Raw genomic sequence first — 11,636 nt, forward strand, 5'->3', positions numbered from 1 at the left:
AACTGGACGGGTCTTTCTAACACAAACACGGCGGGGCCCGGACCCTCCGGCTGCAGAGGGGTTAAAACAACAGGCCCTCCAGTGAGAAAACACCCCACAAAGCCCCGTGCACGTGCACGCGCACGGCGGTCTGAGAGCCAGGCTCGCCGCAGGTCGTTCTCTCCCCATGTCGAAGAAAAAGCCTCCAGTCAGATGGTTTTATTGGAGATGAGTTAAAGTTTAATTACATCCTCCAATTAATTACAAAAGAATTTACAAAAATAAATACGAGGGAAAAAAAAAGCAAAGGAAAATAAGTGCATGTTAATAAAAAACAAAACAAACAAACATGTGGCTTGTCAGCTCTCCGTGTTCAGTCACAAACATCTCATCATACAAAAAAAATGAGATGAACCCGATTAAAAACACCTCTGAGCCGCCTGGATCCTCACCCGGCTGCTCCACCCGTTTATCTAAAGAAACATGCAAACTCCACACAGAAAGCCTCTCAGCAGGTCTGAATCCAGCGCTCCACCGCCGTGAAGCTCCTTCACTGTGAATATCATCCGCTCAAGTAAAGCCTCCTGCCCTCGCCGCGGTGAGGAGAGGAGCTGCTGGGGATTCCTCCATCATCTGAACCGCCGTACAGCCGGCAAATACTAAATACAGGCCTCGGGAGGAGGGGGGTTAATCACAGCATAGTGTGATTAAGTGGCACAGCCTGTGGCCACCGGGGAGATGGGAAATGAAGACAGAGGAAGGAGCAAAACCCAATTAGTCTCATTGAAGAAAATTGCAGAATTAATTAGGTGGTGAATCCAGCAGAACGCTGGTGGGCAAACAGATGTGTCACCCTCCCCGTTATGTTGCTTTAAGTACTTTAGGAGTGAAGCAGAAGTGAGCTAAATGTCAGTTTTTAACTTACCAGAGTAAAGAATAAGAGAAGAGACAATTTAACTGGTCACCATTGATTCAGAAATTGTGTGAGAGACGTCAGGTGTTCATGGGGACCACCCGGATGCCGTGGGCGTTGATGTACGTCAGCAGGACCCGGGCTCTCCGCTCGATGACGTCGATCAGCTTGTCGATGCCGGGCCGGCCGCCCTGGCTCTCCCAGTACGCCTGGTCCAGGAACAGCGACTGCAGCAGCTTCTCCCGCAGCTTCTGGGCCCGCAGCACCGACACGGCCGGCTCGGGGAACCTGCACACACGGCCAGGGCTGGTCACATGATCCAGTCCAGCACTGGACCCAGTCCAGCGCACCGCAAGAACTCCAAAAACTCAAACTCTTAACGAGTCCATTCATCTTGTTTTCAGTCAAAATGTCTCATCCCACCTGATTTAAGATAGAGAGACTTATTTCTTGATTTAAAATTCTTATATCAAAATGTGCTTGCTGCATGGACAGATCATTTCACTGGTTTTAAGAGACATTTTCTTTAATTTACTGTTATTTTGTATTTAGGCGAACATGTTCTTACAGTGTGTCAGCAGAGGAGCAGAGGACAGGATTCAGGATGAACACCTACACCAACTCTCATTCACACCAGCATTTATTGACACAGCCTGAATACCAGGGGTGTCAAACATAAGGCCCGTGGCCCAAAACCGGCTCGCAAGAGGCTTCGGTGCGATGCTCCCTGCAGAGCAGCAGACTCGACTCGACTCCCAGAGCCCAGCCCAGAGACCGCTGAAGCTAACGTTAAAGCTAGCTACCTGGATGCTATCAAGCTAGCCTCAGAGCCGTGCTTTTGGAGAAAACACCCAGGATGCAACAGCTGCAGGAGAAGTTTCGAGGATGTCATTGGATTTTGCACCAGAAGTTTTCATTAAGTTGGTTTTATTAAAATCTTTACCGTTTAAATATGAGGGTTCTGACGGCTACATTGGACTGTTTCTACCGTCTGAAGTCAAATGTGTTCGACACTGCTGCTCTACACCACTTTGTCACTTCCTTCTATATTTATCAGCGAGTTTAAACTCAAAACCTTCCTGCTTTTTGATGTCGGCACTAAAACAGCAAACTGGAGTCTCGTCTGATCCGCCGGAGGAGCTCCTCCACTCCTGAACGCTCAGCCACGCTCAGAAGCTCCAGCTCGTCTTCTTCTGTTCCTGAAAGCGATCGGAGTTCGGCTGCAGCCTGTATCCTGAGGGAATCGCTCGCTCATCGTGTCAGAGTGATATAAATCAAACATCCGCTGACATGTTTACTGCTCCAACATCTGCTTTCACACAGACGTGACAAACACTTTCTGTTTGTGTTGCTAACAGTAACACCATGAAACTCTGGATCCCAGAGAAACGACAGAGACGGTGGTGAGGAAACGTTTCCACAGCTTAAACTGGCAGGATTCCTCTTAACTCTCACCGCTGAGAAAAGCCGTGCAGCTCGGCTCTTTGCTTCTTGGCAGAGGAAATCAAAGTTACCCAATCACATGTCTGAGAGGAGTTTTCTAGAACTGAAATGTCAACGTCAGGGAAATTACAGGTTAGGATTTAATCCGCTATTCCACTCTTTTTAAAGGTTCTTTACTTTCTGGATGGCTTTTCGAGTGGAGCATGAGTTAAAATGGAAGCTAAGACAGAGTGCCTGATGAGAGGCGGCGGTCGAGTCGGAGCCGAACGTGGGCGAGAAACAGCTCATTAACTTTTCAACGGGAATGAAACAATACAGCAAAGGTTCCTGCAGTGAACAAACAGAAAAACAAGCGGAGAAGTGCTTGTCTGAGGCTGCGGAGGAGATAACCGCTCGCCGGCCGGTTTCCTGGGTTTGAAGTGGGTTTTATTTTATCGCTGCCTGGAGAGGAGCAGGCCACCTCGGGGAAATGTTTGTATTGCTGAACTGAAAAGAGGAACGACGGGACGTGATTCCACTGAAGAGGTTTGAATTTTTAGACTTTAGCGTAACAACACCGACTGTCTCATTCTGTTGAACATTCTATCTGATCTGAAAGTGGCTGCTGTAGCTCCCTCCCCGCTCGGCCGGACAGAACGCCGATATATGGACTGGGAGGGAAGCCGGTAAAGATCTGCGTTACAGAAACAGGCTGCTCTCATCACTATGCTGCTGCAGACCGTCACAAACCGACTGCTCAGGAAATAGGAAATCTTTAAATTCTCTGATCCTCGTGCAAATGTGAATTTCACCATTTTTTGCACTTTTGACCTTTTATGCACACAGGGGTGTCAAACATAAGGCCCACAGTCCAAAATCGGTCCACAAGAGGCTCCAATCCGGCCCAACCACCAGCAAAATGTCAATATTTCAAAGATAACATTGACTTAAAAAAAAAAATCAAATTTCGTTAAAGCAGCAGACGCAACTCGACACAGAGTTGAAGCGAGATATCGGTGAAGCTGCCATGAAAGATGGAAAACTAGCATTAGCCTCAAAGCCATGCTGTCAGGGGGGGTTTGGAATAAAACACAGAAAAGGAGTTTCGGGGACATTTTAGTGGATTTTACACCAGCAGGCTTCATTAAAATGGACTTTATGTTGACATCGGAGTCACTTTCACCTGTAATTGTTAACATCAACATATGTCAACATATTGAATCAACATTGTTCCGTCTGTGTGACGGAGATAACTCACTCCCTGATGCCCTCCAGCAGCCTGAAGTCCAGGTTGTCCTCGTTGCGGTCGAAGAATCCCTTGTTGTTGACGAAGACCAGGCGCCGCCGGTCGTGTCCCCGGTGGACGATATCCTCCAGCTGGATGCGGTCCTGGTCGGCACACTGGGCGTGCTGACCCCGTCCGACGCACGCGTCCTCCCGCCGCGGCCTGAAGCCGCAGCAGCTCCGGTCCAGGCGGCCATGGATCTGCAACACACACCAGACACGGCGACGCTCCTTCAGGATTCACAGCCAGGAAAACACGCCACAGTGTTCCACATCTACAGGCTGGAGTCACGTTTCTAGAATGTGGCTCTGCACAGATATGCACAAACTTTATGGAGCTTGTTCCATGATTTTTTCCCTCTTTTTTTTCTTGGCTTCTCAGACCCTGAGGGCTCCTCACAAGAGATAAGATAAGAGCGGCGAGAGAGAGGGAAGGAGGTGGAGGTGGCGGAGGTGAGGATGGAGCCAGAGGAAAGAGAGTGAGCGTCAGCACAGAGGGAGTCTGAAAGTTGTTCCAGTTTTCTTGCCCCCTCCTTGTTTTTTCTCTCGGCAGTCTTGTAATAAAAGGTCTGGAGTTTCCTACCGACCTGTCGTGAAATCAATGATGAAGTGTGGATGAACTCAGTAATGGATGAGAGGAAGTCTCTCATCAAGACAGCAATGAAGAGACGTCTGGAAAAGGGAAGCATCGAACAGCTGAGGAGTTTCATTGATTTAAAATCATGCAGAAAGAGGAAATACAGCACAAGTCTGTGAAGCTCTATTTACTGTCACAGCGGCCTTGTGGAAAGTTTTCATCCCTCAGTTACAGCCGCCATGACTGAACCCAAAGCTTCCCGTTAGCATCCAAAGTGTGACCACGAAACAGTCTTGAAGAGATACTAAACCAGGAAGAGATTAAATCAACCTGAACGTGTCCTCAGTCTCTGTGTTTTGCCTCTTATCCGTCACAAGCCTGTCTGGATCAGATGAATTATGAGATGCTCTTAAAAACTCCTGATTCCTTCACTGAAATCTGCAGGAATCAATCAAGAAGCCAGTTATTCACGACTGCTTTTAATTTCACCATCTGGAGCTCCTTTCTGGACAGACCAGGATGAGCACACCCCTGCTGACGCAAACATGATCTATAGAAATTAGTTTGGTGGGGGAATCAGTCCGTCAACTTTGACCTTTGCACAGGAACACTTAGGAGACGGAGGAAAGTCTCAGATGGTGAGGCGGTGAATCGAAGCCAGATTCTTCTCATACATTTAATGTCACCTCATATCAGACTTTCAGTTCCACCTGATGATAAAGCGTTTCTTCTTTGACACAAACGCTGCTAAGTTAAGCTCATCAATGAGAGTCGAGTGATTCTGCACAAGGACTCTCCTCTAGATGAACACATAACACCGGCTTCCTCTCATTCCAATGCCAACGCCACATCCCGCTTTCTTGAAGTCAATATTCCAGACAGGGAGCGCTGTTTTCCTTGAGGTCAGTATATTCCTATGTCTGCAGGCCTGAAGCATCCAGAGCTCAACTAGCAGCCGTCATCACTCTGTGGACAGCAGCTCCGCTCACTTCCTGGATCCCTGCTGAACCAGATGACACTCATTTCAATCAAACTGGGGAAAACCCAATGTGTTCAAAAAAACAGTAACTGGTGACTGAGTGGAGTTATAAGTTATTTGAAAAAAGCTTAGAAATTTACTAGTAGCTTGAAATTAAGACAATAGTTAGTTTACCAACACCTCACTGTTGACTAACTACAATTGCAGTAAATATAACTGCAGTTAAAAGCCAAAGTTCAGCAACAGGGGGATGCTCTATCATCCGGATGTTAAAGGAAGATGCTCTATCTTTTCACCATTTTACAGGCTAGTAATCAAGTATAATCCAGTGGAAGAGTTTCCATGCTGCTGTCTCGACTGGACATATTAGAACAGTTCAGTCCTCCAGTGGATCTCAGTTCAAACGAGGCCTCTGGTCCACAGAAAACACAGTCTGAGGGATGATTATCTTTTCACGACATGAATAAAAACAATGAATCTGTTGCTCCAGTTCAAATCACATCAGTTAATAACCTTATCATATTCGGTCCACACATGCTGTGTCTGTCCTGGACTGTTGGACACCAGACGTCTCACACACGGTGAGAACAGTCCATATGGACTCGAACCGGGACCATCTGACCGTGCTGCCCACTGCACCGCTGTCTGTCTGTGCTCCGTGAATCCTCCCACTCAGAGAACAGAGCATCCATTCAGTGGGTCTCTGGGCACTTTTTCAGTTTTAGCAGCTGTTGGAAAATCCTGATGTTCAGGAAAAGAATTTAGTCATTTATGAGGAGAAATATTGAGAGAAACACAAAAGGAAGCTTAGAATCCTGAAACCAACGGCTTCGCTCATCAGACGATCTGTTCACCTGCAGCAGGAAGTCCAGGAAGGCCAGCTTGCTCCACTCGTAGTGGTGGATGCTGGAGCAGCCGGAGTCGGCCTTGGGCACGGTGTTCCTGTGCCAGCACCTCTGTTTGAGAGAGCTCTGGTACTCCCTCCACGTCAGCCTCACAGTGGCCCGGCCCGCAGCAAGGCCTTCTGGGTAGAGGGAGGCGTCCCACAGCACCACGGGGCAGGACAGGCCGTCTGGAACGGGAGGGGAGAACACACGTCTGGGATCATTTCACCAGCATCTCATTAGAAACGGCATCGAGCTGCAGGAAGAGAAGCTTCGGCGCTGCGACGCAAAGAAACGCCACTGAGGGAAGAGAGGACTGCAGCGTTCACCACTTCTGAAGGATTTTAAACATGAAAGTCCCTGGATATGAAATTTAACTCCAAATACAAGTCCTTTAAAGATGCTTTTATTGTTATTTAATGTTCTTTTAGACTAATAAAAGTTTGGATGTATATGTTTTAAAAACTCTTGTAAACTCTGTTGCTGTCCTGCTGACATGAGGGGCGCCGCCGCCAGCAGAGGCCCCGATAGAGCTCAATGCTTTCAGTGAAAATCTACACTGCGGTTGTGTTTTGGGATCTGTTCGCACAGCAATGGCGGACACGGCCGTAGTAACCACATCGGCCTCAAGGTGGCGCTGTCCATGACGGCAGGTGGAGCGCATGTTCCAGAAGCACAACAGCCTGCAGAGCTGGAGGCCAGCCTGGACTCGAACCCATGACCTTCTCCTTGTAATCGCCTGCTGCCTCTTCCAGGAACTCAACACACCACCTGGTGGAGTGACCGTGTACTGCAGGGGTAAACAGGATGGGCTGAACTGGCAGACTGACAGGGTTTAGTGGAAAAACCAGCAGCAACACTGACTTTATAAGTTCATTCATGTTTTACAGCCTCAGTTGCACCTTTAGGTCATAAACCGTGAAGAAAGATGTTTTTAAAGGTGTGCTGCAGGGTTATTCCGCATGATGACTATAATCACTGGAGCCTTAAGGACAATGAAGCCATAATTCCAGTCCAGCTCAGAAAAAGGTCACTCAGGGACAGAAGAACCAGAGTCCTGGTGGTTCCTGATAACCTACCGTGCAGGAAGCTGAAGGACCTGCTGACAGCGGGCAGCGTCCTGTTGAGTCCCAGCACCCTGTCCAGATGGAAAGCGAACACCTCGGAGTTATCCACGGGGCTGTGGATGACCCCACACGGCCCCCCGCACACCCCGCTCCTCTGGCCGCCAGCTGGGACGCCGGTCTCCCCCTCAAATATCAGAAGCGGCGCGGATCCTCCGTGAGAAACCTCCGTGACGCGTGAAGCCCTGGCGTCCGCCAGGAAGCGCATGGCGCGGACGTCCTGCGCGCTGAACCACGGCGGTGCCCTCTCTCCGTAGATCCGGATCGAGCTGACCCGAGAGCCCGCTTCCCCATCACGAGGAGATTTCTGAATTATTTGCAGTGACTTGAAATGTAGATCCCTGCTGTCTCTCCAGGATTCCTGAGGCGCGGCGTCCGGCCTGGTCTGTCCTGCGCCAAACCTGCTCTGCGTAAAAGACGGAGCGTCCGCCTGACTCCTCCTGACTTTCCTCCTCAGCTTGGGCCTCACGGTTCCTCGGATGTGGACCGGCTTCAGCCGCTTGGACTTGAGCGTGATGTAGACCACGTTGGACCGGGTCGGGACCGCCCCGGCTGGCTGCTGTGAGGGCGCGCCGTCCCCCCGGAGCCGCTCCGGTCCGTGCGCGCGCTGCGTCTTCTCCGCGTCGATCCTCCTGCCCCGGTGCAGCTGCGAGTACCCGACCCGCGAGACCACGAAGCACAGGTAGAGCGCGCACGCGGCGGCGATCGCTAAAGTTTTTCTAGAAAGTGGACACCTCCGAAAGTTTGAGAGAGGGAAGCGGAGCCAGAGAGCGCGAGGCTTCCCCATGAGGACTCAGGCCATGGTCACCGCACAGCCTCCCAAACTCTTTATGGAGAGGAGGACGGACACACACACACACACACACACACACACACACACACACACACACACACACACACACACACACACACACACACACTGAACTTTAAAACTTTAACCACACTATCAACAATAGACCTGTGCGTAATGTCGGCATTTTTAAGTTGAACATTTAGTCTGTTTATATGAAATTAACTTAAGATAAGTATGATCAGTTACACATTTATTAAAGAAGTAAAATGAGTCGTTTGTGCGCATCAGGCGACACCTGGTGGTCAAATCCAACTGATGATTTTATTTTTTTAAATTACGCACAATAGAGAGGAAACAGTGAAGGTGCAAAAAGGAAACTATTAACAGCAGGAAACTCACATTTCTTCACATCCTCTGAAAAGAAATCTGTGCAAACAGGATTTCCTGGTCTGGATGAAGAAAGCTGCTTTATGCAGTGAGCTATTGCTGCAGCCTGTTTTGTTTAAATGTGGTAAAAATAAACCTCCTTCACCATCATTTCAGCTTCAGAGGAATTTTTTTGCACATTAGTTTTATTGTTGCAGTGATTTTACAACAATATAAAAACAGCTGCAAACACACCTGTAGTTTACATTGGTCACATGTGTTTCAGTATTCTTTGTCTGTTTGTCCATCCATCTCATTCCCAGCTTAGCAGGGTGACGGAGCTCATCCCACCTCACTGTTTCAGCCACAGGGTCATTTGGTGCGGAGAAAGCCATCCAGGAAAAACAAACTAACCCGAGACTCAAACCATGGACCTTCCAGCAGTTTGTGAAGGTTCATCTGTGACCATTACAAATTAAATGTTGAAAAATGTATTCACTAATTTACTCAATCACCCATTTAAGTACCGGCTTACTTTGAGGGACTTTTGCACAAATTCAGGACCAAAGATATAAATAAAGATCAGAGAGTAAAAAGACTTGTTACTTCTCTCAAGAAACATTACTTGAACAGAAACACTAAAAAGCCAAAGTTCTCTTAAATCAGGTGTCACTATATTGGATTTAAAAATGGGAATAATAAAACCTCGAGTACAAGTCCAAGATTTAGATTTGTTTTTAGATTTAAAATGAAAAGCAGTGCTTGTTTTAATATATGCATGTGACAGACTCTGAATAACAACAGCCTGTTGGAGCTGTGCCCTCTGCCGCCCTCCTGCCTCGTGAACTGACTGACGAGGCGATTGGCAGCAGCTGGCTGAGTTCTGAGTCTGCAGCTCAAAAGGCCTCCAGTGAGCGGCGGCTGGGCGCCTCCAGTAAACCCGGCCCGCCCTGGCAGCATGCTCACAGTGAAATGCACCACTCTGCTTTTATGTGTCACGTTATTAACTTGGCGTCTTCCTGACGCCGACGGTACGTAGAGAGCGGACGGTTTGTGTGAAGCCGCTGCGCTGAACGGCGTGACCGTGTTTCTGTGAAAACCTCCTGCAGGTGCAGAGGGCGGCGACGGAAACGCCGGCGGCTCCCTGCAGGCAGCCGCCAACTCCTCAGACAACTCCAGCCTGGCCCGCTCCGCCTGCGGCTTCGCCGTCAACATGGTGGCCGTGGTGCTGTACGGCAGCTCCGTGGTTCCCGCCAAGAAGATCGACGCAGGAGACGGTGAGCGTGGCGGTGGGGTGGCGGCGTTCTGGTCGCTCCGGCCCTGCGTGGCTGGACGTGGTGACGCCGTGTCTCCTCTCTGCAGGGATGTTCTTCCAGTGGGTGACCTGTGCCGCCATCTGGCTGGTGGCTCTGGTGGGAAACCTGCTGCTCAACTCGCCCACCTTCTACCCCTTTGCCATGCTCGGGGGCGTGACCTGGGCCACAGGTAGGTTCATCCTAACACACCATGTTCATAGAGCTCTATGCTGCTGGGCGGAAAGACTTCCTGTCTGCAAACAGTCTTCAAGCCTTTTGGGGCTCTTTCTTTTTGAAGCCTGTATAAAGAAAAGCTGTGTAACAAGAACTTGATAAATGGTACGTCACCTTGTAGTTAAAATCAACTTTTAATGGAATATGAAGCTCATTAGATATCTGGGAAACTCTTTCAGAGAGCTGATGTACTTTACTGTCACTAACCTAGAATAGTAAACTGCACCGAATAAGAGCTGAATCAAACCTAATGGAGGTTTGAGCCGGAGTCCATTAAAGTTTCCAGTGGAAATAGGAAAACCTTCTGAGTACACATTGTTTTTGTGTGCAGTAGACGAAACGTCAAGGACAAATGCAAATGGATGTCTGTGTACGTCATGTTCGGCCATATTTAGATGGACTGAAATGTTCCGAACAAGTGAAATCTGTTGTTCAGTAAATGCGCTGGTGAGACGTAACATTCTGTCTTAATGGTCCCTGGAGTTGCTGGGCTCTGCCCGTCTCTGGTCTTCCACAGCGAACTCGGCCGTCATCCCCACGGTGAAGGCCATCGGCCTGGGCCTGTCGCTGCTCATCTCGGGCTCCTTCAGTCTGATGATGGGCTGGGCCAGTTCACGGTGAGCCCCGCTGCCTGATGATCCGTGGATCTTTCTCATTCAACCCAACAACCGGCTGCTCTCTGCAGGTTCGGCTGGTTTGGGATCGAAGCGCAGACTGTTCCCCGACCGGTACTGAACTACCTGGGCGCCGGCGTCTGTCTGCTCAGGTGAGCGCCACGTTTCAGCTCCTGCTTGGATCAAAAGCAGTTTGAATCATGTCTTTGTTTTCAATGTGTCCAGCGGTCTGACCTTCTTCTTCGTGAACACGTCTCTGGAGTGCCACTGCAGCGGCGAGTCGGACCCGCTGCTCCTGAGCAGAGTGAGCTCCTCCTTCAGGGTTCGATCCCCTCCAGCCAACCTGCTCTGTTTAACTCCTCTGTCTGTAGAAGAGCTACTCAGGAGCTGATGGACATCCTCACTCTAAATACTGGATCGATAAACTCAATCCAAAGACCAGGAAGCAGATGTGAGTGAAGCTCTCCTCCACTGGATTCAACCTGCCGTTTCTAAATGTCATGATCTGTTCTGCAGAAACTCTTATTTTCCAGCAGATTATGCTCTGTACTTTTCTTTAACACATGTATTTTTGGTCGTTCCATCTTGTTTCCCAGAGGCTATCTGCTGGCTGTGGCAGAAGGGCTCCTCTTCGGCTCCACCCTGATCCCCATCCTGTACATCAAGAACCACTCCACACACACCGACAGTGTGTTTTACGGAGCCAGTCTGTTCGGTGAGGCTCCTCTTCAGGTTCTGTCTCTGGTGGATGGACCGGAGGCTCAACGTGAGCGGTTTCCTCCCTGCAGAACTGAACTACCTGTACGCAGTGTGCTGCGGGATCTTCGCCACGAGCAGCGTCCACTTCTTCATCTACTGCGCCGTGATGAAGAACAGAGCCAGGATCTACGCCAACTCCGTGCTGCCAGGTTCACACACGTTCCTCACCTCCATCGGTTTCACCGGAACCAAAGCAGGAAGTTAGAGAATTCAAATTTTGCGTTGGTGTTGGAGTGACTGTCGCATTAAAAGCTCCTGCAGGAGTTACTTTCCCACTTCTGGATATTGGTTTATTGGTAGATGTATTGATAATTTGATTGCTTCAGATTTAAAGCTGATATTTGGTGAAGTACTTCCCTCTCTGCTGCTCTGGAGCTCCAGCCTCTGATCCAGCAGCAGAGAGCTGGTCTCTC

The 11,636-nt window shown here is 49.3% G+C and overlaps 2 protein-coding genes across 2 annotated transcripts; one reads left to right on the forward strand and one right to left on the reverse strand.

Annotated features, from left to right (window-relative positions):
* Positions 1–272: 272 nt before the first annotated feature.
* Positions 273–7,969, reverse strand: gask1b (golgi associated kinase 1B). The gene is made up of 4 exons (XM_030107760.1): positions 7,118–7,969; positions 6,009–6,226; positions 3,573–3,799; positions 273–1,180 (listed from the first exon to the last, which is right to left on the reverse strand). Exons 1-4 carry the CDS (start codon positions 7,947–7,949, stop codon positions 973–975), a joined length of 1,485 nt encoding a protein of 494 aa, XP_029963620.1. The 5' UTR covers positions 7,950–7,969; the 3' UTR covers positions 273–972.
* Positions 7,970–9,279: 1,310 nt separating this feature from the next.
* On the forward strand, positions 9,280–10,571 carry tmem144b (transmembrane protein 144b). Its single transcript, XM_030102954.1, has 4 exons — positions 9,280–9,352; positions 9,431–9,598; positions 9,684–9,806; positions 10,368–10,571. Exons 1-4 carry the CDS (start codon positions 9,280–9,282, stop codon positions 10,469–10,471), a joined length of 468 nt encoding a protein of 155 aa, XP_029958814.1. The 3' UTR covers positions 10,472–10,571.
* Positions 10,572–11,636: the final 1,065 nt, after the last annotated feature.

This window comes from Salarias fasciatus, chromosome 2 (genome assembly GCF_902148845.1).
Source record: "Salarias fasciatus chromosome 2, fSalaFa1.1, whole genome shotgun sequence".
Taxonomy (NCBI): Eukaryota; Metazoa; Chordata; class Actinopteri; order Blenniiformes; family Blenniidae; genus Salarias; species Salarias fasciatus.